The sequence below is a fragment of the Pimephales promelas genome, chromosome 7 (assembly GCF_988280905.1).
Source record: "Pimephales promelas chromosome 7, fPimPro1.hap1.1, whole genome shotgun sequence".
Classification (NCBI taxonomy): Eukaryota; Metazoa; Chordata; class Actinopteri; order Cypriniformes; family Leuciscidae; genus Pimephales; species Pimephales promelas.
This window is the reverse complement of record NC_142775.1, coordinates 32,410,698-32,437,425: the sequence shown is the minus strand read 5'-3', so window position 1 is coordinate 32,437,425 and position 26,728 is coordinate 32,410,698. Positions and strand designations below refer to the sequence as shown.

Here is a 26,728-nt window from a genome sequence, read left to right as displayed (position 1 = left end):
TTCTAAGACTATGCCTGCTTTCACTTTATTAGCCTACATTGTTTATGGCAATACTTTAAATTTGCAAATGGTTTAAATTATGTTTTTTAAATTCATATTATTTTTCTGCATTATTTTGTCACAAGACCCTTTAACTAATGAATCCAACATGCTATTTAAAAAGACAACGAAATGCAGACTTTATCTATCTATCTTTCTACCAATTTGTCTAGATCTATCTGTGTATTTCTGTCTATATGTCTAATAGTCTAACTCGCAGGGGGAAAAAAGCTTAGTGGGACAGTTTTAAGAACAAATTGTCCCGATCCTGGTAACGTTACTCCCATAACGGGGAGTGTTTAAAATATTCGCTGAGGACGAGACTTAACCTCTCCCCACGTCACAGCTCCGCCCTCTATGTAAATATTCATGAGCTGAAGGCCCTGCGTGCACTTGCGTCATGACGTAGCGCGACAAATGCGGATCCCGATTGCTGCAGCCGCTTGTCAGTGTGACGAAGATTGGCACCCAGGTAAGCTGTCACTCAAACTCGTCTTTTTCCGTTCCCTATCAATCAAACAATCCGAGCAACACAAAAATGCCCGGGGCTGAGTGAAAGAGAGCATACGCTGTTAGGGGTTCATGGGAGTTGCATGGGACAGTCGAGACAATCTTGTCATGTAAATCTCTGGAAGTAAAAAAAAAAAAAATGTCGGCTTTTTAATGGACAGGAGATTTCTTTCTAGCAAGGGCGAGCGCTGAGGGAAGGCCCTTGTTTAGCAGCTCTCAGTCAGGCCAGATGAGCGCGAGACAACCGTCTCCGGCCTAGATTCTTATCGTTATATATGGATTTTAGAGTAACAACAATTCAAATTGCACTTTAAAGGCCGATAAATTGCCTTCACATCGAGGACAGTGCTCATGTGCAAAAAGCGTGAGGCTTTAGGATGAGATGGTGTTGCGGTTTGGCGCTCGCGGGCGGCACGCGCGCCCAGTGTGCGCTGCTATAGCGACTCGCTCCCAGTGTTTGCTAGCGCGCTAATGCACACAAGCTAACTGCGCTGTTCGTTTCTTACAGAGGAACAAGGCGTTTTCTACTTAGAGGCCGCTGCTATTTTACGTTTTCTAATGAGCCCAAATAATATGCTAGTCTGACGAGTGTTTTCATGTTCTCCAAAGTTTGGTCAAGAGTCAGTAACGTTAGCTAAACAGACCGCCGCCGACTGACTGTAACGTTCAGTTTAGTGCTTCACGTCTCCTTAAACCAATAATAACGCTTTAGCTTGGCTTGTTTAGACATGTTTATTTATACACTAAATATTGTATGTATTCTGGTCAAGATTAATTTACATGCCCATGCTAATATATTAATTGAGCATAGTTTTGCACAATATTGTGCTTGCCAATGAATAGCTGTAAATTGATTCATTGGTAACACGCCAACTGAATGTTTTGAGACGTGAAATATTAAAGTATTCGTGCCCGCCAGAACAGATGTGCGAGTGGGTGTGTGTACATGTTTTTGTTTCAGCACGGAAATGCCCCTTATTGAATGCTAAGTCTGTTTAAATAGATGCTACCAAATAATATGACTTGTGAGGGACCCCCCATCCTAAAATCTAAAATGCAGCAGCTGGTAATATAATTATATGAAAAACATTTTCTCACTATAGTACTGTGTGGTTAGATACATTATTTATTAATTTATCTGGATAAATTTGTATTATAGTATTATTTTACAATTTTAGGGATTTTTTTTCTTTCTTTTTTTGCATTGCATTATTACATTACATCCTTAAAAGTTACTAATTGCATTACTTAGTTATTTTTTTATGGAGAGTATTGCATTGCATACATTTTTGCATTTCCTCAACTGAGCTGGGATTGTTTGTTTTTAATAAAAAAAAAAGTTTTTTTCTAACCCATTCAGCTGTGGTGATATTCTGCATTGCATAAGAACAGGACACAGGAGAAGAAAGTTTAACATTTTTACTTAAGCAATAAAAAAAAATAGATTCGCAAAAGTGATGTTTATCAAAAGTAATTTTTGAATTTGTTACTATACTTCAATATCCATCATGTTTACACAGTGCACACAATGCCCCTGCCTCTTAAAGCCCTGAAAAACAGTGTCAGTACCTTTTTCATTTAGAATTACAGCTTCATTCTCTACTATAAAGCAGCAGTGTTCAAAGCCCAGTGTGTTCATCTTTTTGCTCGTGGACGTCCGACCTCAAGGGGCTGAACAGAAGAAAATATTTCCACGTCCAAGAAGGCTCCGAGTCACACCCACCTATGAACCAATGGTAGTTCGAAGGTGTTCACCAGCAATAGTAAACGGTTCAAGAAAGTTTGCCTTTGCGAGCTGTTTCAAACTCCTGAAACAAACACAACGCAAACTTGGTTTTGGCCTGATTTTGTTCAAAATTATGTCACACCAGATTGTTCTTCGATTTCGTTTGAAGTGAATGGGGGTCTTACTCATGTTTTCTCTCAACATGGGCACAGGAGAGGTGTCAGTTTTTGAAAAAGAAACTCAGATATTTTGGAGTAAATTTAAAAGCAATGCGTTACTTTACCCCCAACACTGATTATTTATTTTTACTTATTTTTTATTTATTCATTTTTTTTTTTTACACCAATTTTCCACAGACTCCCTAGCACTCCCTGGTGGCCCCTTTAAAAACCCCTTGCTCCACAGTACACAACATTGTATTTCAATATCAACACATTCAGGCTTCCATTTGCAAGTTTTCATTATGCATTCATCTTTTAATTAGCTGCATATAATAAGAAAGAAAAAAAAAACATACATTTAAATAAACCAGTAATAATGGTTGACTCCATCGTTTCAAAAGTGGTTCATGCATTCATTAAATACTATATTATTGTTTGTGTCCAGAACATTTTAAAAATACATGTGGTTACTTCCAGGTCCTTTCCTGCTGCCTGCCCGTATAATGCCCCAGTGTTGGCAGTGCCCACTTTGAATATGATGGCTGCCCAGTCTGTGTCCATAGACAAATATCAAGAGGGAGACCAGCAGGTAGACATGATTCAACTAATGTTTTACTGTTTGGTGCTTTCCATAAGTATCATACACTTTGCTATCCCATTCCTTTTTTTTTTTTTTTTTTTTTTTTGAACCAATAAAAATTTGATTCATTTGAAAAAAAAATTGACAGACAAAAAATTGGCAAACCTCATCAAATTAGTAGAAATTTAAATGTGTACTTTGACCTCCTGAGGTTGATAGTCGACATTTAATTAGATTTTTGCTTAAAAAGTAGCAAAATCACATAAATAACCTCAGGAGTTTTAAACTGTAAAAAAAATAAAATGAGCCTAATATAAAACTTATAGACACTAAAAAACTATTATAATACTTTATTTTACCCCCTGAATATGACAATCAACATTTTTAATATACATTTTAAATATTTAACTGCTGTCTATGTGTCATTTCCAGTACAAGTTTAACTGTTAAAGTGTCCATCATGGAGCATTATAAAGTCACGGAGCTAAAAATGCTAAAATACAACTGTCAAGCAAATAGTTTGACCTAGTTAATGAAATGAAATCATTGTTTGTGTTTCCCCTGGATTAGATGGAGGTAATGGAGCAGCCGGAGAGTGACCTTGAAAAGGGCTTTGCCAATGGAAGCACCGGAAGCTCCAGCAGTCCTGTGTCCTCTGAACCACAAACACAGATGGATGTCGACAAAGCCTGTATATATAGGTGACATAATTGTCCACATTTTCACACAAACTCTCAAATCAAATCTTATATATTCTATAAATATCTAACCTCAAGTATTATTCTATAATACCTAAATACCTACCCTAACCCTTAAAAAAAAAAGATTTATATATATATGCACATATATTTAAAAATTATATATATATACATATATTTTTTTTTTAAAGAAATGAATACTAATCCGCAAACACACATTATTTTGATCAAAAGTGACAGTAAAGACATTAATAATGTTACAAAAGATTTCAAATTAAGTGCTTTTAAACTTTTATCAAATGTATCGCGCTTTCCACAAAAAATATTAAGCTGCACAACTGTTTTCAACACTTTCAGCAAATCAGCATAATAGAATGATTTCTGAAGGATCATGTGACACTGAAGACTGGAGTAATGATCCTGACAATTCAGCTTTGCGTAACAGAAATAAATTACTTAGGAATAAATTAGCTATTTTAAATTGTATTATATAATGGTTAGATCCAATCCTTGAATCTGATTGGTCAATAGCTGTGCTTTATTCAAGATAAAACATGCTATGACCGCTTCACCCGTCGGTTCTATTTATCACTGCGCAACACTGCAGATGTTGTTTTTATTTGAGCTTTCATGCATATTACACATTGGAACGTCATTGCTGTTCACGGTCAGGGACTATTTTTTTTCTAGCGCAAGGAAGGCTTTTAGTGATTTTACTTCATGAAAGTTGCACTAATACATAATTTTTTTACTTTCATATTTTTATTGTGTGGTAACCGTTTTATAAAAGCAATAAGGTACTCGAGGTAAGTGCTGTATCGTCGATAACTAATTGCTGAAGCGTGTTGTTAGGCATGACGCCACAGTACAGTACAGCCACTCGTATCTTATTGCTTACATAATATTTCACAATATTACAGTTTTTACTGTATTATATTTTTTATTTGATTTGAGATTAAATAAATGAAGCCCTTGTGAGCGTAAAAGACTTCTCTAAAACACTTTACCGGTAGTGTATTTTACTCTCAAATGTGTACTGGATCTGTGAGTACCACCTTGAACAGTGTCGTCTCTTACACTTGATTCTCCTCAACCACAGACATCCTCTATTCCCTCTCTTGGCTCTGCTGTTTGAGAAGTGTGAGCAGTCGACTCAGGGCTCTGACTGTGTGACATCTGCAAGTTTTGACGTTGACATTGAGAACTTTGTCCGCAGTCAAGAGAAAGAGGGCAAAGCTTTCTTTAGTGAAGACCCTGACCTCGACAACTTGGTAAGAGATGGAGGGTGTCGAAATAACTAATATTACTCTATATACTTTATAGCTTTGATCGTGACTTCAAACTGACAAGTGTTTCTTTGCTATCAGATGGTCAAAGCCATCCAGGTGCTGAGGATTCATCTGTTAGAGCTAGAGAAAGTGAGTGACCTGTGCAAGGACTTCTGCAGCCGTTACATTTCCTGCCTCAAGAGCAAGATGAACAGCGAAACACTACTGAGTGGAGAACCTGGCAGCCCGTACTCTCCAGTCCATGACCAGGTAAATGCCTTTGCCCTCTTATTGTAGACTCACACTCAAAGCAAGTACTTAGAGGACATTTTTATTTATTCTTTTCCAGCTGGTCAACTCTTTTTCTAGCGCCCTCAGCCCCCAAGGCCTTGTGGTGCCCTCACCAGGTCCTCAACAAGGCAATGTTACAGTGACAGCAGTCAATCCATCACAAGTCGTCCCAGGTACACAGTTCAGTTGTTACAAATTTCAGCAGGAAAGCTGCTTTTAGACTATCTCAGACTATTTGTTTGAAATAATGGTTCCTCTGATTGAAAATAAACTCTCCTTTTTGTGCAGGTAATACAATATATCAGCCAGTGACTATGGTCACACCACAGGGACAAGTGGTGACACAAGCCATCTCACCTGGAACATTACATATGCAGAACTCACAGGTTTGCTTTACACTCCAGCTGATCTCGTTTAAACATCGATCATTAGCAGATCCACTGATCATTTACTGCTTGTACTTAATGTAGTTCCAACTTCAGTTCAATCAGGACTTGAGTTTCTTCGGAGGAGACGACAGCTCGCCTAAAAACAAGCGTGGCGTTCTCCCCAAACAAGCTACCAACGTCATGCGCTCCTGGCTCTTCCAGCACATTGCGGTTAGTAGGCAAACATGTTTAAAGGCAACACATTTTGCTTTGGCTTCTATAAATTCTTATACACTCCACTGTTCAACTTCTTTATCTAGCACCCCTATCCCACTGAAGAAGAGAAAAAGCAAATTGCAACTCAAACAAACCTGACTTTACTCCAAGTCAACAACTGGTAAGTTAATTTATCAATCACATAAAGTAGTCAGAGTACAAGCCGGTTGATTTCTCTAGTTGCAGGATAAGATTATTACACCAGTATTGTTTAATAAAATCACAGAATTAAGCCTTTTAATACATTTTATATCCAGTCTTTTTTTTCTTATGAACTCAATTTTGTTCCCATGGCCACAAATCTTTTTATCCAGTCATTATTGCTGCTTGATTATATACATATATGAATTTGAAGTCCTTTAAAAAAAAAAGTACTTTGTTGAAATTAAGCATTGTTCACTTTTTTTCACGTTATTGTTCACTTTAATTCGTTTTATTTTATCTGCATAAAATCAGTTTTCTGAATGAATCATCAGAATAGTCTGCCGATTACTTGATTATCAAAATGATGTGACGGCACTATTTTAAAAGTTGCTTGTCTTAATCAAAGAGACTAGCAACTTCTTTTTTCCCCTTGCCTTATCCCTTATTCCCATCTTAAGTCGATGCTACCTTTGTGCACCTGGGAAACTCATACCTCCGAATTGGTATTATGACATGTAACGCATTAAAGTCTTAAACATAAGGAAGTACCATAAGAAAAGTCATTTGTATTGTGTCATTTACCAAAATAAATACAATTTCATTTCAAAATTGAATTCATTTCTATCACTTACACATATCTATGGAGCTCCTAAAGGGACCTTTGCAAAAATAAAAATATTCAGGCTTTCACGTGCTTACGAGAAACTATCATGTGAAAGTTCCTTTAGGGACTCTGTTCATATCAAACCTGAATGTTTGTTAAATTTAAGTAAACCTTGAAAGTCAAGTGATTCCCTTGTTATTTATGAGCTGTTCCGTACATCACGCCTTTAATAAGCTTGAAATTAAATTAACATCACTTGCAAAATCATTCATTATTATTCACTGCAGATTTGACTTGACACAAATCAGTGCTTCCGCAACGTTTCAAATTGACAAGTCACATGGTGCTTCAAACCTACAACTCTGCAAATCTTGTGTCATCCAGAATTCTGAGTTTCCCACTTGAAAATATGACTTTGCTCAGTTGTTCATGTGCTTTGAAATATATTCCAATTTGTATGACTCCACTGGATGGGCACGTCATTTTTTTTCACTGCCCTGGACTAATTGCATTCTGGAATGTATTACCTCATCCACTAAGATTATATGTGATACTGCCCTTTTGGCCAAAAAAGGTAGCATAATTAAGTTGTGTATTTGAAAACGCCTTTGTCTCTTATGGCAGGCTTTCTGATATTGCAAATATTATCTTTCTCCATGTTTTGTTCACTCATTAACAATGTGTCTTTTATTCATCCTGCATAGCGAGTAGAGATGTCAATTTTTACAAATTGCTCCGCACGCTTAATGAACACCAGTAAACTTAAGCAGTTTGCTAGCGCATTATTTAACTCAAAGGAATGCATCCTATATGTGATTAATCAGATATATACAAAATAAACATAATACAAATTATATCTGCACAAAATGACACAAATGCACAAGTGAAGTGAAGTTATGTGCCATTCAGAATGACTCATGTTGTGGACATGCTCTTCCTGGAGCAACGTGATGAAACGGCAACTAAACCCAAATAATTCACTGTTTTAATAGTTTATTACATTATTGTTCATGTTATGTAATATGACAGTCCCAATCATAGTCATTATTAGTCGTGCACTGCCGTTTGAGCTGCGCGCGCTGAAGCTGATCACTGTACGCTTTACTACAGTGTTAATTCTTAACCACTCAACAACTTACATTTGCACAAAACAAAAGGCTGCGACTGCACACACAAACTTAGTCATGATGGTGTAAAATGGTCCCAAATATAACTTTGGTGTGCTCATTTTCGCGATTGAGCAGCACATGTTCATGAACCTGTTTTATCGATAAAATGTATTATCGACAGTTGACATCCCTAATAGCGAGTGATACTGAACATTTACTGGGTCTGTCCTGCAGGTTTATTAATGCTCGAAGACGGATCTTGCAGCCAATGCTGGATGCCAACTCGACAGAGTCAGCTAAAACCAAGAAGAAAGCTCAGAGCCGGCCTCTTCACCGCTTCTGGTCCGACACCATCGCCTCGACTGGAACCCAGCAGCAGCTCACAATGCCAGACGGTACTTCCTCAACATAATGGCTTCTTATAACATTCATGATCTCATGGCCCAATCTTAAGGCCCTGACACACCAAGCCTGTGTCGGGCTGTCGTTGAGTGTGGTATGGTTTTGGCTTTTTTTGAGCATGTTAAAGCGGCCGGTGTGTCGGTGGTGAGAGAGAGAGAGAGGCTGTTCAGATTCTTATTGGCTGTTCAGCTTAGCGAAAGTCCAAATAAATAAAGCATGAGAATAAAAGCAATAGTGATGAAAGCGAGCAAAGACAAGATGGCACAGAAGGCTGTTCTAATTTTACATCATCTGAACCAAGCTTTCCAATGCGAGAGCATGCCTACCCCTAGAATGAAGCAAGTGATCAACATGATTGATATTCAAAATGGTAAGCAAGCGCCACATTTTTTCCCAAATATACAGTAAAACCAAAATGTATTCAGACACCTTCAACATTTCAACATCATCACAGTTTATTCGCTATAGTTTCCAAAATGGTAATAAATTATGACAAGTAATCCAATCAGTTGATATTTCACTGGGTTTGTTCGCCACTAGTCGGCTTGGTGCGTTTGCTTTTAATTGCATCCATTTTCTTGGTTTCATATTACAGATTTCGACTGAATTTTGATAGTGGGGTGTGTATTTTCTTTCTGTGCAGGTAGTGTGGTTACAGTGGGAATGAATGTAGACGGCTTCCAGGCACTTTCATCAGACGGAGCGACCCTTGCCATGCAGCAAGTCCTGATGGGAAATCACAGCGAGGATGAAACGGAAGAAAGCTGCAATGAAGACGACACAGATTTGTCTTCTGCCAACATGACCGGGCTGGGTTTGGATGTTAGCGACTAAGCCACGTGGATTGCAGGTCACACACTGCATGCTTACATTTACATCGGAAAACTTGCACATGCCGCTTGTTGCAAGAGATCCAGTCCCCTCGTAGATTTTCAGCAAAGCTGATACTTGTGCACTACAGAAAAATTAGGAGTACTGTACGTTGGCCTATACGTTACACAAACCGTTTACAGAGAGCACAGCGTTACTGAGAGGTGCAGTGTGTGAGGAGTTGTGTTTCATGTGCAGGTGTGTGCACTTTTATACAGATACACTTCTAGAAAATTGCAAAAATGGAACACAGGAAAGATTTTAAGCTTCTTTAGTGAATGTTTGGTAATGATTTTGTTGTCTATATTAACTCATTTGAATGCCAAGAATTTAAGAGTTTGTCGTTGTGCTGGTTTTATTCACACTGCATGTTCATGTTTTCTTCAGTATGCTCACGCTTGTAGAGAGCCTTCGTGGCGGAGAAAAGAGATTATTTTTATATATGAATGTTGTAAAATAAAAAAGGTGTTTTTTCTTTTCTTTTTTTTTTTTTTAGTTTGTGTTTTATAGGGAATATTTATGTACAGAAACTATACTCCTATGCCCTGTTTTCAGGGGATTACTTGCATTTTTTTAGATAAAAAATGATTTATAATTATGTAAATTGGTTTTAACGCTCACTTACAAAATGCCTTACGTGTTCTTTTGTAAAACTATTACGCTGATAAGCACAGAAAGCCTGATATATTGACTAAATTGAGTAATATCAGTGAAATCAAAGTCTCTTCCAGTAATCTTTGTCCGTGTGCTGAAGATGTTCCTTCGTTTCAGAGGGACTCGTTGTTTTTGCTCTACAGGCGAACGTAGTGTACAAAGCTTCCCATATCGGTCAGTTTTATGAAATATGCTTTGGAAATGAAGATGGCATAAAATGTCCATATTAAAGTCAAATAAAGGTCAAGTCTGAATATTTTGTCACCATTTTACATTAAATGTTGTGAATTGTGTACTGTTTTTGAACAATTATTTAATTACTGTAAACACTACAATAGTATAACATTAAAGTTTTACAAAGATTTGAAAATATGAAAATACTTTCTGCATGGATGGGGCCTTTGTCCCTTTTTGTCCCTATTTATTGCATTAGACATAAGCACATTGTCATGTTCTGTCTCGGGAAACACTCGTGTAAGTAATTACTCATGACACAACAGAGCATTGTTTGACAGGTATTTCTTAAAACAATAGCAAGTACTGTATAAGACTACTTACACCAAATAAAACTTTTCCAGATTTGAGTGCATGTAATATAAAATTTCTTTCAGTGTGCCTTCTTATGACATGCATCATGTGTCAGAGTTCTGTGTTTCTGTGACATCTCTGCCTGGATTCGTTGCGGTTAATAATCCCAGCTGATAGTAGAGGGGTTCAGCATTTCTTCTCTCTATAGGAAAAGAGGGCGCTGGTCAGAATTACATAATACCATGCCCACTCTTAGAAATGGTTCATATATGGAACCCCCGCTTCATATATGGAACTCCAAAATGGTTCTATATAGAACCATTTTTTTTTTGTAAAAGGTTCTTTTGGCCAAGTATGGAACCCCAGGGTTATATATAGAACCCAGAGGAACCCTTTTTTTAAGAGTGTATAGAACCTTTTAGGGGTTCCAAATACGTAGCGCTGATAGAACCTTTTAAGGTTCTATAAAGAACCTTTTCTTCTAAGAGTGCCTCACATGACCTTTCGCAACAAAAATAGATGTTTCCAAGTTGTTTTCCCATTTGGGGCAAGGCAGTCTCACTGTTCAGACAGATCAATTTTTTTTGAGAAACCACATAAACTCTCAGAACTACACAGATACACAAAATCACAATCCTGACCTCCATCTGCAGATGTATCCAGCTGAGGGTCTGTGTGATGCGTGTGTAAACTCCAGGTTTGTTGCTTTCGGCACAGCCTTGTCCCCAGCTTGTGGCCCCAACCAATTTCCAGATAGAGGAATCCTCACAAGCCAGTGGACCACCACTGTCACCCTATCATGGACAAACACATTTCCCCCGCTGATATTTTACTTTAAACTTCAGTGTTTCATGTTTACTTGCACCATAATATTCCAATGTTGAATGGAACAGATCTCATCAGTTTCTTTTACGCATATTCAAGTTATTTATTCATGTAAATGTGTTAATCCAACTACCATAATCTGGATTTTAGAAACAAGAAAGCTGGCAAAAATGTCAGCAATATCATTTTGTTTAGGCGTAATTCCAAAAATAGCCACCAGGTGTAACCCACATTCCATTGAAAAATGCAAAACGCATTCTCCTGTAACAAATCAAACCTTTCGGTCGCAATTTCTCTTTTATCACTAAATAGTTGCCAAATATGGAACCTTGAGTCTCAGACCTTTCCAACGATATGTGTTTTGTCGAGATTAGAAAAAGGTTTGACTATAAAATAGCTAAAATTAACTTTTATTATGAAACATGACTCCGCCACTAGGGGGAGGAAACTGCTAAAATGGTTTATAGTATGCTTATGATACCCAAGTTATGATGGTTACTAAAATATGTGTTAGGAAAAAAGGCAATGCATCCCATGGGACCTGCATGGGACACAGTACACTCATTTTGATAAGTTGATTAGCACACTAAAGCACATGAAAAAAATACTTGAATATAATTTTAAAAGTAGTGTTATTTGATATTACATATATTTTAGATGCATTAAATAGAAAATTCATTTTTAAAAATGTGCAATATCAATATATTTAAATAGCCTACAAGAAACAAATTTCAGTAGAAATTACAATGAAGTTTTAGCTTACCAAATATCCTTGTCAGTACATTTAGCAATATTTATGAATTTACATAAAAGGATATACTGTACGTAAGAGGGTCAAAAAAAGTCCAGCTAAATGCATTTATTATAAATGTAATCTATAATAATTTTTCATTCAATTGCAATAACCTGCAGTTATGGTCTGAAAACATTACATTCAATGTGCACTTAAGTACTTATTATTTCTTAAAATAAACTTTCTGTCCAACTCTTTCGCAAGATTTATCCAATGTGAATTTTAAAATGAAATTTGATGCACATGTAACACTTTATTTAACATTGTCCTTGTTACATATATTACATGTACAAATTATGCATAAATACATGCAACTAAATCAAACCCTAAAATAGTCAGTATGGTTACACTTTATTTTAAGGTGTCATTAGAAGCACTGGTCACAAGCACATAGTAACAAGGGCACTTTAAAATAAAATGTTACCATAAGTAAATGCTAATATTACTCAGTACTTAAATTATAAATGTATAGTTACACTGTAACAAGGACACAATTAAAATAAAGTGCAACTGTGCCTTATTGCAGTTCTAACAGTTCATGGACTGAAATACATATCACTCTATGGTAAGATGATGTACCTGGCAGGAGTCTGTCCCGCCCTCCAGGTATCCTGCACAGATCATTCCTGCTGATATATAGCCTTGATAAACCTCCGGCTGACTGCAGGCCTTGTTAGAGATAAGAGGTACTCTTGCTGAAAGCAGTGACTCGCTCCCTTCCCCTGAAACACAGAACAAAGTAGAGGAAGTAGAATCTCATCTCCTTGTGAGTCAGTTTATAAACTCAAATCAAAGGCTACAATCCAAAAGCTTAAAGCAGCCTTTAAAAGCAAGCATTAGGGACTTCCGGTGTAATGGCGTAGAGACTAGACGTGCGTGTGGATCGCTCTTCAATTTTAATAATATTTTCCACCACACTCGAGACTGGTATATCCTTTACGGTGATTAAACACGCAATAAGGTGGTTTGAGAAAGGAAGAAGACGGTAATTCAACAAAAATGTCGAAAACTCGGGATAAAAACGCTTCGTCGTCCAAGGCTAGCCACGCAGAGCAGCAAGCTAATGCTAACCCTGCTAACGTTACAGACGGTGTTACAGCTAGCGTCTTGCTTCAAGCTATCGAATCTCTCAGAACTGAGCTGAAACAGGACAACGCCACAGTGAGACAGGATATTACTTCTCTACAGCAGGAATTAAGCGGCAAACTTGACACGATGGCGGAGGACTTGAGAGGCCTGACCGACCGAGTGGAAGAAGCGGAGTCTCGGGTGGGGCGTGTTGAGGACGTTACTTTGGATTTGGCCGTAAAGGTGGCGGAGGGTATGAAGCGACAAAAGGCCCTTCAAGACAAATTGACCGATCTGGAGTCAAGATCCCGCAGAAATAACATCAGGATCTTTGGAGTTGACGAAGGAGAAAAGCCGGCGTCAATGGCGAATTTCGTTGCAGATCTGCTCCAGCGACATCTGGCATTACCAGCTGAATTGGACCTTAAAATACAGCGAGCCCATCGAGCTCTTTCCAGGCGGCCCGGTGACGCACCAAGACCTATCATAATCAATTTCCAGGAATTCACTATTAAAGAGATGATACTAAAGGAAGCGTGGAAAAGGGGAGTTTTTCAACTAAACGGCAGGAACATCTACTTTGATCACGACTACGCATCAGAAATTGTCCAAAAGAGAAAGGAGTACCAGAAGATTAAAAAGGTGCTGAAGGAGAAAGGCATTCGCTTTCAAACACCGTACACAAATATGCGTATTCACTGGGAGGACGGAGCTAAAGTATACGGCTCCGCACGTGAAGCAGGACTAGAGCTAAGGAGGCGAGGTCTCGATGTGGAGCTGCCGGCTGTGACGGAAGAGGACGCGGAAACTTGGCTCCAAAAGCTAAACGTATGGCAGCGGGAGGGCCAACCATCCAAAGGCTTCGTACCAGCTACAGCTCAAAGGGCAAAGCTGAAGCTGAAGGAGTTTCAAAGAAGCGGAATCTGATTTCTAGGATATGGACATTTTCATAATCGCAAAGCAATCTTCGCGCATTCATTGTCATTGTAGAGCGGCACATGTTGTTTGCGTCGAATCGTTGGACTTTAAGGATGGAGGGGATGTCTACGCCTCTCAACCTTTGCATAGGGACCTCTTTTTTTTGGAGAACTATCCCTAGACCCTCCAACGGGGTCATGGTGGGTCAGGCAATATTCCCACTGAATGGAAGTCACAGGTATCATTCAGTTTGTTTTGTTTTTGAAGTTATTGTTCTTAGTTCATGTCTGTTTGCGGGGTTTTTTTTTTTTTGTTCATCAAACATAAGTAGCTTGGGTGAACTTAAAATTGTTTCAATAAATGTGAATGGTCTTGGCAGTCCAATTAAGAGAAGTAGATTACTAACTAAATTAAAAAGGTGTAAAGCACAGGTAATCTTCCTCCAAGAAACTCATTTGCCAAAAGAAGAGCATGATAAATTTAAAAAATTAGGATTCAGAAATTCTTTCTCTAGTGCTTATAAAAATAGCAGAAGGAGGGGAGTGATCACCCTTGTTTCTAATTCTGTCAATTTTGATTTGATGGAGGAAGACTGTGATAAGGACGGTAGATTCGTGATTGTCAAAGGCAGAATTAATAACTCAATTGTTTTTTTAGTAAATGTATATGCACCTCCAGAAGGCGATCGGAAGTTTTTTCAACTAATATTTGATAAGATTGCTTCCAACAGTGAGGGAATTTTGATTTGTGGAGGTGACTGGAACTCTGTTTTAAACCACGCTAAGGATTCAACTAGCAAAAAAAAAAGATATATTAATAATAAATCAAAAGATCTTAAAAAACTGATAAAGGAGGCGGACCTGTTCGATGTGTGGAGAGCTTTCCACCCCCTGGAAAGAGACTATACTCACTATTCAGCAGCTCATAAGGTCCACTCTCGGATTGATTTTTTCTTGATGAACACCATTGATCGACATTGTGTCAGAGACTGTAGCGTAGGAATAGCAGATATCTCAGACCACAATGCTATCCATTTGACTATTCATTTAAGTAATCTTATTAGAAAAACTACATGGAGGTTTAATGTTAGTATCATCAATAATGATAAGGTGGTGCAAGAATTGAGAAAAGAAATTCAAGACTGTATTTCTGATAACAAAGATGATCAAATAGAATCTATTATTTTATGGGACACAGTAAAAGCTGTCATGCGAGGCAAATTGATATCAAGAACGGCTCATATGCATAAAATGAAAAGACTAATTCAGTCAAAATTAGAAGAACAATTGAGAAATCAAGAAATAAGACAACATTCAGATAAAAGTGTATCGCTGGCTGAGAGTATAAAAAACTTAAGAAACCAATTGTCAGATCTAGCAAAAGAAGAGATTGAAAAGAAAATGAGATTTACTAAACAAACTTTTTATGAAGCAGGCCCGAAGGCGACAAAAATTCTAGCAAGACGTCTTAGATCACAACAATTGAGAAATTCAATTAGCAAAATCAGAGATCATTCATCTGGAGAGGTAAATTTTGACCCAGGGAAAATTAAAGATATCTTCCTATCCTATTATAAATCCTTGTATGATCAACCGATTCAAGTAGACGATAACGAAATTGAAGATTTTTTGACAAATTTAGATCTCCCCTCCATAGGATCTACCCAAAACGAGATATTATCAAGACCTATTACTAAAGTAGAACTTGATAAGGCAATAAAAAGATTGAAAAACAATAAAAGTCCAGGGAGTGATGGTTTTCCCAATGAATGGTATAAGGTATTTCGAGATGACTTGGCTCCTTTACTGTTGGACTCATTCAATTATACTTTAAAATACGCAAAGTGCCCCCCCTCATGGAGGGAAGCTATTATCTCAGTCATATTAAAAGAGGGGAAGAACAGTGTTAACTGTGAATCGTATCGCCCAATTTCCATCTTAAATGTCGATTATAAAATATTTACCTCAATTATAGCTAAAAGACTAGAGTCTTTCCTTCCTGATTTAATAGACGAGGACCAGACAGGATTTATTGGGGGACGCCAAGCCCAAGACAACATACGACGTTCCTTACATATAATTAATGAAGTTAAAAAACAAAATATTCCAATAGCCTTAGTAAGCCTTGATGCCGAAAAGGCCTTTGATAGAGTCAGTTGGCATTATCTATTTGCAGTTCTGAAAAGACTGGGTTTTAATGATTCTAATATTAACTGTATACAAGCCTTATATCATAAGCCGATGGCAAGAATCAAATTAAACGGCGATTTGACTGATTACTTTGAGCTCTTCAGAGGAACCAGACAGGGCTGTTGTTTGAGCCCTTCCCTCTTTGCCCTGTTTATTGAGCCTCTAGCCCAATACTTGCGACAAACATTAGACCTTAAAGGAGTAATGGTGTCCAATGAAGAACAAAGAGTAAGTCTCTTTGCAGATGATGTAATAGTATATCTTCAGAATCCGGATAAATTATTCCCCAAACTTTTGAAAATCTTAGAAGACTTTGGAGGAAAATCAGGCTACAAACTAAATATCTCCAAGACTCAAGTCCTCTGTATCAATTACAGCCCATCTGAGCAAATTAGGAGAAAACACAAACTCAAATGGGACTCGGAACAAATTAAATATTTAGGTATTTTTTTGACGCGAGATCTCAGTTCATTATATGAAGCTAATTATAGTAAAATAAATGAGGTAATACAAAGGGACCTGACTAAATGGACAAATCTAGTTTTAGACTTTAATTCTAGGATTGAGGTGATTAAGATGAATATATTACCCCGATTGTTATACTTATTTATTTCTCTACCAGTTGTAATACCCGACTCTCAGTTTGCTAAATGGGATAAGCAAGTAAGTAGATTTATATGGAAGGGGGCAAAATCAAGAATTAGACTTAAAACACTTCAGCTGGAGAAATTGAAAGGGGGGTTCTCCCTTCCAAATTTCAAAGATTATTTTACAGCTGCCCAATTGAGGAATATTATCTATTGGTGTTCACCTAATTATTATTCCAAATGGAAACAAATTGAAATTAACTATATCCCAACGTCTCTACCTCAATCAAGACTGGGTGAGAAAACTAATATACAGCTGAAAGAGGGGAACCCCATAGTCGAAACAACCATTAAGCTCTGGTGGGACACGGTGAAAAAATACAAATTCGAAGGTGATTGTAAACTCTTGGTTTGGCCTTCTTTCTCTCCTGATTTTAGGAGTGGTAATTTGGATGGCACATTTAGAAAGTGGATTGGAAAGGGAATCACAGCTGTGTGTATGTTGACTGAGGGTTTGGTGTTTAAATCATTTGAGGAAGTAAAGAGGGAATTTGACTTGAACAATTCAGATTTGTTTAGATACATTCAATTACGGCACTTTTATGATTTTGAGATAAAGCCTCACCTTTCTCAGGAGGGCTGTAAGCTGATAGAATTGGTGTCGGGTGCATACCAAAAATTACCCTCAAAAATTGTTTCTAGACTGTATAAATGCCTACAAAACTGTAATGGCATTAATTCCCTTTATATAAAACAAAAGTGGGAATCTGAACTACAGATCAAGGTGTCAGAGGATGATTGGCATTCTATTTGTCTACTTCAACACACTTCCACCAGCTCAAGACAGTGGAGAGAATTTGGCTGGAAAAACATAATCAGATATTTCATTACACCTCATATCAAAAGTAAACAACTTAAGTCCTCCCAGTACTGCTGGAGACTCTGTGGCAGTATGAACGCCAATCACTCTCACGTTTTTTGGTCTTGTCCCAAAGTTAGTCCCTTCTGGGTAAACATAGCGACTGAAATAAGAGTTGTCTTGGGCTATGCGTTTCCAACTGATTTCCAAACTATGTATCTTGGTTTGCTTTCCTATACTGTTATACAACCAGAGGATTTGTATCTATACAAAGTTTTGTTGATGGCCACAAAAAAAACTATTACAAGGAACTGGCTGAAGAGTCACACTTTAACAGTGTCACAATGGAAGGAGATAATGGAAGAAATCTTTACAATGGAAAAAATCACTCACTTTGTTAGGCTGAAATCAGCTCTTTTTGAAAAGAGATGGAAGAAATGGATACTCTATAAGACTCAAGTGTGAAAGGGATTCTTTGCAACATTACACCCTGCTGTTCTGTTTTGTTATGTCATGTTTGTTATGTTTGTTGTTACTTGAATAAATAAAGAGTTTAAAAAAAAAAAAAAAAAGCAAGCATTAGGAAGGAAGGCATTACGGCACATCTGAATCCAATATTAGCTTCACTTCCCGTCTCCTGAGATACCTTCATCTGATCGATTTTTGAAGGCAGCATAGATCTGTCCTTCACCTGATATCCCAAAATACTGTGCTTTCTATTTTACGGCGGTTGCTAAAAATAAAGATATATTTGCAACAAAAGTAAAGATGGTCTAAAAGTTGTCAGTGTTGGTTGTCACTTTCTGTAAATGTATGTTTTGACCACTGTTTTTCCCTTTTGATGTCAGGAATTACTATTGTATTAATTAAGTATTCGCTTAGTTATCACCAAAGCTCTCTCTATTTTGTTGCAGATAATTACCGCTACTTTGCCTCAAAAGTCTGGTTACATGGACTTCTTGAACAGCTGCCATTGAGATGAATGGGAAATCTAACAGACAGCCCTTTCCAAATATTAAAAGGTATGTGCATTCGATTCATATCGAAAAGATTGTGTTCAAGAAGTTAAACGCACATGAACGCAACAAGTTTCTGAGTTGGCGACGGGTCAGTGAGAAAACATGGCAGATGCAATTTTTGCACAACTTTTTGAAATGTGTGAAACTATTATTATTATCATGTCATATCGTGAAAAATACGAACTTCCCAGGAGGACTTGAACCCACTATAGCCCTTGTTTGAGCTGCCTCAGGCAGATATGACAACATTAGTTTCCCACACTTACCACCATCAATCATGGCGCCCCATCCTGAGATCCAACACATTTTACCATCCTCAAACTCCTCCCCAAAGTTCGGCAGACAGATAGGCTCCACAAAACCTAAGATAAAAGGTGACACCCATCTTACAAATAAGCCATTTGTCACCGCGAATGCAAAACATGAGCATGGGAGGTTTCTGCAGGTCATTAAGATAAGATTAAGTGTTCATTTGCATAACCGCCATCTGTGACAAAAGCTATAGGTAAAAGAAACATCACCCAACGTGGTTCATCAAAAGAACCACATCCCAGTTTCTTTTGCAGAAGGTATACCATTAAAGACGAGGGGCTGCGCCAGTTTCATCAGAGCAATATCGTAGTCCAAGCCCTTAGGTCTGTAGCGACTGTGATGAATGATCTTCTCTACGGCGAGAGACTGCGCTGCATTCATCGGCAGTTCTATCAATCCCACATAGGCGGTCCAAAGCATAGGGTAGGCATACCTGTATGGAAATCAGACTAGGATCATTTCCATGTGGCTAGAGGAACATGATAATGCTGATTCATGAGAACATTATAAACTCACTCGTACACACAATGTGCCGCCGTCAGTATCCAGCGAGATGATATGACGGAGCCTCCACAAAGGTGCACGTTCTGAAAGTGTAGGCTCACCTGCCAGGGGAACTGGCCCGCAACTGACAGGTTACCGCCAACTATGCGAGAATTCAGCTGAGGTCTGGAACCACAGGCTATAATGATATAGAATAAAATGTTTGCTGACGTAACATTGGTTATAAAGTGCACGTTATAGTTTAGAATGTGGCCTTAAAATGAAAAACACAAAAAGGTGCTATTTGCTTATGTTTAACTCATAGACAGTAAAAGAAATGGACATAGCGACGTCATTGATTTCAACGGAGAAGACTGAAGCCTGATTATCGCACTTCCTGTCTGATGTCTGAGCGACTGTGACGACAGTCTGACAGTTTAAAAACTTCTAGTAGCTGAATCACCTAATTCCTCAAAAACGTTGTTGAAAATGTTTGTCCCGTTGCTTTTATGGACTCTCTATCTATGGGCTTTTTCCTTGACTTTGTGCCTTCATGTCCCCCCGATTGCCTCATAGACAGTAAAAGATTGCCTGCGAGCTTCTCCTCCTGTCTAAACGGTAATGTCTTTATTGTGCGACAGAAAGTCCGTTGGTTATTACACAATCTTTAGCCGCTTCTACGGGCCGTAACGTAAGATACAAAGTAATGGAGCATTTTATACATTGTTGTGTTTCTTTAGAAATAAATAATGGACAAATGAAGTCTTTGGACGCCTCAGATGTAAAGTTATTCGCTGTCAAAGTGACACCAATATGAATGGGAGTCAATGGGATGCTAACAGCAGGTGAAATTCTGCTACAATGGCGGCTCCCTCTCGCGAGGCTTCAACTTCCGGTTGATGGATTACCCCTTTGGTTTAACTAACTCTAATTTGTTTAAAAAGCGCCAATGGCTTTGGACATAAAACTGACACCCACTGGCGTGGATGTATGAAGTTGAAATACTTCTTGCTTAAAAAAAAAAAAAATGGTAGCCACACTGAAGTGGTTTATCTTTTACTTTGTTCTTTGGGCTTTCAATTTGAAAAATAACTTCTGCTTACCTATGCATTTAAGTGTTGTTACCTTTCCCAGACTGCACTGGGTTTTACTGGGGAGAGAAAAAAATGATGTAGATAGTGAATAAATAGTATGAATTAATTGGGTTAATGTTTTTTTTTTCCTTCAGAAAAGAAGATATGCCTAATAGTTTGACAGGCTTGGTCACCATTTGCTTTCGTTTTATTCGAAAAAGCCATTAGAAAACACATTCTTGTAAACATCTCAATTTGTTTTTCATTGTAAAATGAAAATCAGATTAATTTGTATTATTAGAGGTGTGTAAAGATGACAAAATTCAAAAGAGTAATGCTATTTATATTGGACTAAGATTTAAAGGGATCATACTGATCTACAATGTATGACTTGAAAAAAGGAACAACAATGAACAGCATATGCAGCTGTGAAAGAGTTACATTCAAAGAGTCTAAAGGGGGCATAAAGAGCTGTTGGCTACAGAACAAAGTACAAAAAAAAAGCTTTGCTGTGAACAAAAGAGACGCCACTCCAGTTTCAGAGAAAGGAAGGCAAGAGGTTTTCTCAAGAACTTTGCTCTGAATGGCAAAGTGAAATTAAAAAAATGCCCTGGTATTTGGTGTCAAACCGGTATTTCTTTCATATTATTTTACTTTTTCATCATAATCATTTTCAATGTGACCACCTCTGAAGGCAGGGTTTTTCACTCCTGTTCCCGGAGCTCTACTTTTCTCAAACGTTCAGCTTCAATCAAACACACCTGAATCAAGATCTAATTAAGGTAATTCAAATCGGGAACACTTAATTACAGACTGGTGGGTTGAAACTGAAGGCTGTTGGAAGTTGCTTCAAATTGTAGAAACAATCTATAACAAAATTCAGGACATTTGTCAGTATGGTGCTGCCTTGCAAACAAGAGAGTGTTTACCTGAAATGAGTTATGTTGTGTATCTTGATAGCTTGCTGGGAACTTGTGTGGTTCAAACTTAATGACACCAGGTTACTTTGTAAGTCCTGCTCAATAGAGGACAGAAGAAGAGCTTTCGACTCCACATATCTAACAGAGAGGGGGGAAAGTAAAGCAGCTTACTTTAATGTTGTGGCATTAGCATATTGGTAATGTATTGTACAATGTAGCGCTAGCATCAAACATCCATGCCCCAAGCCCTTTATCAAGATGTTTGTGTTGTTCTTCAAAAGTTTTCAATGGATAAACATCACAGTCTTGAGTTCTTGGTCAACCGTTTCAAGCGTGTTTCGAAAATGTCATGCCCTTTACCATAACCGTGTTAGATCTGGGTGGAAAAAACAGTCGATGCGCCCAAAACCACATACCCTCCTTACTTTATAAGACAAAAAAACAGTATGTGACAAAATCTGATTTCATAGTACTCTTGAAAGTGTAGGCAAAAAGTAACCAGATGACCTATTACTTCTAGAGAGATTCTGAAGTGCGCATACAAAGGACAGCTTACTATCCCATGAGGCCACAGGAGAGGATTTGTGAATGGCAGTGAAGCGAAGCAACTGACGCTGGGTAAGTCACTTCTCAAGAGAGTATGTGATTTCAGACACAGTCATTCTTGGACATGGTTACAACACACTAGTAGCGCAACTCAATCAGGCCTCATACCCTTTTTTTGCAAATACCTTTGCGGGAATTATTTACATGAGGAATTCTGTGAAGTGTGTGTTCCCAGAAGAAAACTCAAGACGACAATCAAGGCGTGTCAAGGGAGTTAAGAAACAGTGTGCTGATATATAGAGTAACTCCCTTTGGGGTGAGTGTGCTTTGTAACTTTCCAGACATTTTTGATGCTCAAACAGCAACATTGTGACACTAAAGAAAGATGAAAATGTAAAAAAGCATAGTAGGTCCTCTTTAAAAAAGTGAAAAAATCTAAAAACGTTTGTAGATAGATGATATGTGCCAAGTTTGGTGGATGTAGCTTAAAAGCTAGAAAGAGCTACAGTCAGAAAAGGCTTAGGTATATCTATAGGTGGTACATAGATAGTGCTACCTAACAAGTCAGCACAAGATTTTTGTTTGACACTCATAATTTATATGAAAATTCCTAAAAGAGGTGACGTCTTTAAGTCTTTAGTTTTCATATGTTGGGTATGTAATTTTTAACTCCTTGATGGAGGAGGCCCAACGTCCTGCAGAGTTCAGCTCCAACTTGCCCTAACACCCGCCTGGAAGCTTCTAGTAAACCTAAAGCCCTTGAATTCTTGTTTCTGGTGTGTTTAATTTGGGTTAGAGAGCTAAACTCTGCAGGACAGTGGTCCTTCTGGAGCAGGAGTGGACATAGATATAGAGGGTGTGTAAAGCAGGGTGTTTCAATACCTCGAATAGCCGAGCTGTTTGCAAGCAGAGAGGGAAAGGTTAGAGTCCCAGTTCTCGGCGCAGACAGTTTTCCAGACTCCATTAGTGAGCACCTGCAGTACAGAGCTCTTCCCACTCAGACGCACTGCACAGACACATGACACATGAACAGCAACATTCAACAACAGTTGTGAACATTAATATGAGAATGCTGTTGCTCACCGCAGCTGAGCTCATCTTCTCCGTGTTCACAGTCAAAATGTCCGTCGCACTGTGCCAACATACTAATACACCCAGAAGAACCACATCGAAACTTCCCGGCACAGCTTAAGCCAACTAAAGAAATGGAAATATGAGGATTATTCATAATTAGAATGAGCCTAGCCTACTAATTGTGGTATAATTGGTAATTATAGGACCATTTATCATAAGCATGTATTGTTCATTGAAACACAACAGTGACACAATGCACTCCAAGTAATCCCTTCATCACTTTATTGCTCAGTCACTCGTAAATTAATTGACTATTTAATACCAGCCAAACAACACCACTTAAAGGCTCTATAGTAAACTGATAGCATAATGCAAAGCTGTAATAGATTGTGCAACCTGAGTTGGAGACATCTTATGAATGTTTTTAGATCCTGGCTTGCGCAACCTAATCCAGTTTATTCTGTGAATTATTCAATGCAGTTGTGTTGGTTCGTTTTAGCTAAGGGTGTGTTCAGAGAAATGACACAGTGTCAAAAGAAATGACACTCATTTCTTTTAGAGCTGCTTTACAGGCGAAAAATGTCATGTTGCTGTTTACATCATTGAATTATTTTTAGAACTCTCACAACACATCCAAATACAGAAACACACTGCAACGGAAGAAAACATGCAAACAGAAAAAAACACCAGCAGTTTATGAAAACATCATCATTAGTTTGACAACATGTGCTGCAAACTCACAATGCAGTCAAATACAGAAACACTGCAAATACTCACAACGCAATCAAACATAGAAATGCACTGCAAATACTTATAACACAACCAAATACAGAAGCACATTACAAATAATCACAATGCAACCAAATACATAAACGTTCTGCAGATAGTATACAACACAACTGAAATGTTTCAAGTGACAAACCTGGCTGGGACCGCTTATTGTTCAGTGTGTACTTGTCAGTGGTGTTTCTTGACCATCCTGATCATATGCGAGTTGTGAGTATTTACAATGTGTTTCTGAATTTGGTTACGTTATGAGTATTTGCAGTGAGTTTCTGAATTTGGTTGTGTTGTTAGTATTTGCAGTGCATTTCTGTATTTGGTTGAGTTGTGAGTATTTGCAGTGAGTTTCTGAATTTGGTTGTGTTGTGAGTATTTGCAGTGAGTTTCTGAATTTGGTTGAGTTGTGGGTATTTGCAGTGTGTTTCTGTATTTGGTTGAGTTGTGAGTATTTGCAGTGAGTTTCTGTATTTGGTTGAGTTGTGAGTATTTGCAGTGAGTTTCTGAATTTGGTTGTGTTGTGAGAATTTGCAGTGAGTTTCTGAATTTGGTTGAGTTGTGGGTATTTGCAGTGTGTTTCTGTATTTGGTTGAGTTGTGAGTATTTGCAGTGAGTTTCTGTATTTGGTTGAGTTGTGAGTATTTGCAGTGTGTTTCTGTATTTGGTTGAGTTGTGAGTATTTGCAGTGAGTTTCTGTATTTGGTTGAGTTGTGAGTATTTGCAGTGAGTTTCTGAATTTGGTTGTGTTGTGAGAATTTGCAGTGAGTTTCTGTATTTGCTTGTGTTGTATTTGCAGTGCATTTCTGTATTTGGTTGAGTTGTGAGTATTTGCAGTGAGTTTCTGAATTTGGTTGAGTTGTGAGTATTTGCCGTGTGTTTCTAAATCTGGTGTTTCAATGGCAACTATCAACGCAGAAATGAATCTGCAGCAGTCAGTGCAGGTCAGTTCATTATTATTGTAATGTTAAGTGCTTTGAGACAGGTAGTTTAATCTACTGTGATGCTTTTCGCAATCTCTCGTGATGCTTTTCTTTTTTCCCTGCTGTCCACATTCACTGGATATGACTTTGGAAAGGCTCGGGGTGGGATATTATGCTTTAAAAGCTTGCTCGGTACGGCAAGCCTCTCCAAAAGTTGCCTACACCTTTAAGTACAGTAACAAAGTATTTGTACCCTGAAGAAAATGAAGACTCACCGCCCAGTCCAATTCCAAGCACAATAATGAGGGTGAGCAGGACACAAGCCCCGATCAGTATCTCCGTCCTGCGTGCAAGCAGGCTGCCACGGAGTGTTTTCTCCTCTAGTAGATTGTTAACAGTTACATGAGATGATAATTAACATAAAAGAGATTCATTTGTATGCATTCAGAACTCTTTATCCAAAGTAATAATACATTTTATGGGTTTGTTCATTTCTCTGGGTTTGAACCCACAATCTTAATGCTGGCATCATGTGTTATCTACAAGAAAATGTGTGTTTTATCTTATGTGGGTTTATGTATAGGATGACTGAAATTGTTTTGGAAGAGTTTGGATCAATGCTTCTAGTATTTATGACAATAACGTACAATTCTGAGGATATGAAGGTAATTGTAAGCTATACAGGCAAACAGTTTTAATTGAGCTTGGTTTTAAATATTTTAAATCAATGTCAGGAAGAAGGTATGATTTGACCATAATGGATGATGTACATCGGTACCTGTAACAAAGGGCTGGACTTTGGTAACTGGCATTGAAAGACTGGGCTGGGCTGAGGAGGTTTCTGTTAGAGGGTCTTTGGAAGTGACTTCAAAAGTGGGTTTGACAGTGCTGTCATCTGGTGGAGGACTGGCACTTGAACTGTCCAGCGGACTGACCTTCAGCTGGGCCGAGGGCTCGATTGCAGGAATGTCTTCCTCGGTTACAGAGACCACCTCGATTTTATCGGGATATGTCTGATCAGCTGCTCCCTGTGTGGAAGCATGAAGACTCAAAGATGATCCAGCATCTATTTATCTGTGTGCTGCATGCCTTAAGTATAATTTTTACAGATTTAATTTGATGACTGTGAATTCTGACATATTACCCATCTCACACACTGCTTTTCACCTACTTATGGAAGGGAGATATGCATATTCAAACGGGGTTGGTGTCTGAGGCAAATTTTTGGTGTCTTAGAACAAAATGACAATAATCAACAATAATCCATAAAGTTTCAAGAAAATAAATAGTATTATTGACAAAAATGTATCCAAAAATATTGTGTTGGGTGGGTCAAATTTGACCCCCTTTATGTATTTTTAGGGCAGTGATACATGCACGGAAAAAAAAAATCCCCACCCCTATGACAGGCAACATGAAAAACAATTGAATATCAAATAGATAAAATGTTTTCATTGATAAAATATTTCAAACATTAAGGCATACTGGGTCAATTTGACCCACTTTATGCATTCTATAGGGTTCAGATTTGATCATTTTGTTATGTGCCTTTGTCATTTTTGTATTTATTTTGTTAACACTTTACTTTTATGGTCTACATTCTACTAAGTCACTTATAACTAACTCTCATTAGAGTATTAGTAGACAGTCCACTATATTTTACAAGTCTTTTTACTTAAAAATATCACATTTAATGCATTAATTGCTGTTTCTCTTATAATTTGTGAAATCAACTTGCAATTTCTAAGTAAAAATTGTTCCAAAGTAAATCCTCTACTATTTCTTTCCATTGCATATGGCCAATAAAACGATTACAGCCTCATGGCACATGCTTAAATGAGTTGTTGCTATGTGGTCTTACCTGAACATCTGATGGTGTGCTCTCTATACAGGGAATATATTCTCCATCTCCATCAGCCCCAGCATCTACACCTGCTGTAGACTCCAATTCCTCTGGATCAGCCATGACTTATTTCATATTAACAGCTCTTACACATATACAGTTGGTTTTAGATTTGACTGGAGAAAGCAGAATATTTATGGTGTAAATATTACATTGATGTATAGTGAACTGTGATATTGGACAGAAGACTTAAAACACAAAAGTTCAACACACCCAATTTACCTAATAGAG

The 26,728-nt window shown here is 37.9% G+C and overlaps 2 protein-coding genes across 6 annotated transcripts; one reads left to right on the top strand and one right to left on the bottom strand.

Moving 5' to 3' along the window:
• Positions 1-400: 400 nt before the first annotated feature.
• Positions 401-10,284, top strand: pknox1.1 (pbx/knotted 1 homeobox 1.1). Of its 4 annotated transcripts, none has more exons than XM_039683447.2 (11): positions 401-511; positions 2,914-3,025; positions 3,587-3,717; positions 4,814-4,985; positions 5,082-5,252; positions 5,332-5,446; positions 5,562-5,659; positions 5,756-5,872; positions 5,962-6,038; positions 8,009-8,169; positions 8,820-10,284. In XM_039683447.2, the coding sequence occupies exons 2-11, from the start codon at positions 2,972-2,974 to the stop codon at positions 9,008-9,010; spliced, it is 1,287 nt and encodes a 428-aa protein (XP_039539381.1). In that variant the 5' UTR covers positions 401-511; positions 2,914-2,971; the 3' UTR covers positions 9,011-10,284. The 4 variants fall into 4 exon arrangements, with proteins under 4 accessions (XP_039539381.1, XP_039539380.1, XP_039539378.2 ...); XM_039683446.2 differs by having other exon boundaries at positions 5,744-5,872; XM_039683444.2 differs by lacking the exon at positions 401-511 and having other exon boundaries at positions 546-3,025.
• tmprss3a (transmembrane serine protease 3a) lies at positions 9,461-26,560 on the bottom strand. 2 transcript variants are annotated; one of them, XM_089133347.1, is made up of 13 exons: positions 26,456-26,560; positions 25,365-25,622; positions 24,870-24,969; positions 22,904-23,017; positions 22,703-22,826; positions 21,284-21,412; positions 20,385-20,431; positions 19,315-19,480; positions 19,062-19,231; positions 18,753-18,848; positions 12,426-12,568; positions 10,870-11,022; positions 9,461-10,430 (listed from the first exon to the last, which is right to left on the bottom strand). In XM_089133347.1, the coding sequence occupies exons 1-13, from the start codon at positions 26,558-26,560 to the stop codon at positions 10,386-10,388; spliced, it is 1,650 nt and encodes a 549-aa protein (XP_088989473.1). In that variant the 3' UTR covers positions 9,461-10,385. The 2 variants fall into 2 exon arrangements, with proteins under 2 accessions (XP_088989473.1, XP_039539375.2); XM_039683441.2 differs by having other exon boundaries at positions 24,870-24,974; positions 25,373-25,622.
• Between the last annotated feature and the right edge of the window lie 168 nt (positions 26,561-26,728).

Excerpts from the sequence above, each read along its gene's own strand:
- tmprss3a (XM_089133347.1), bottom strand. The coding sequence starts at position 26,560 with ATGGCTGATCCAGAGGAATTGGAGTCTACAGCAGGTGTAGATGCTGGG. Across the intron at positions 19,481-20,384 it reads AACAACACTTAAATGCATAG|CCTGTGGTTCCAGACCTCAG; the intron begins GTAAGCAGAAGT and ends ATATCATTATAG. Across the intron at positions 12,569-18,752 it reads GGGCGCCATGATTGATGGTG|GGGAAGGGAGCGAGTCACTG; the intron begins GTAAGTGTGGGA and ends TCTGTGTTTCAG.
- pknox1.1 (XM_039683443.2), top strand. The coding sequence starts at position 2,813 with ATGGTTGACTCCATCGTTTCAAAAGTGGTTCATGCATTCATTAAATAC. Across the intron at positions 3,026-3,586 it reads ATCAAGAGGGAGACCAGCAG|ATGGAGGTAATGGAGCAGCC; the intron begins GTAGACATGATT and ends CCCCTGGATTAG. Across the intron at positions 5,660-5,743 it reads TACATATGCAGAACTCACAG|TTCCAACTTCAGTTCAATCA; the intron begins GTTTGCTTTACA and ends TACTTAATGTAG.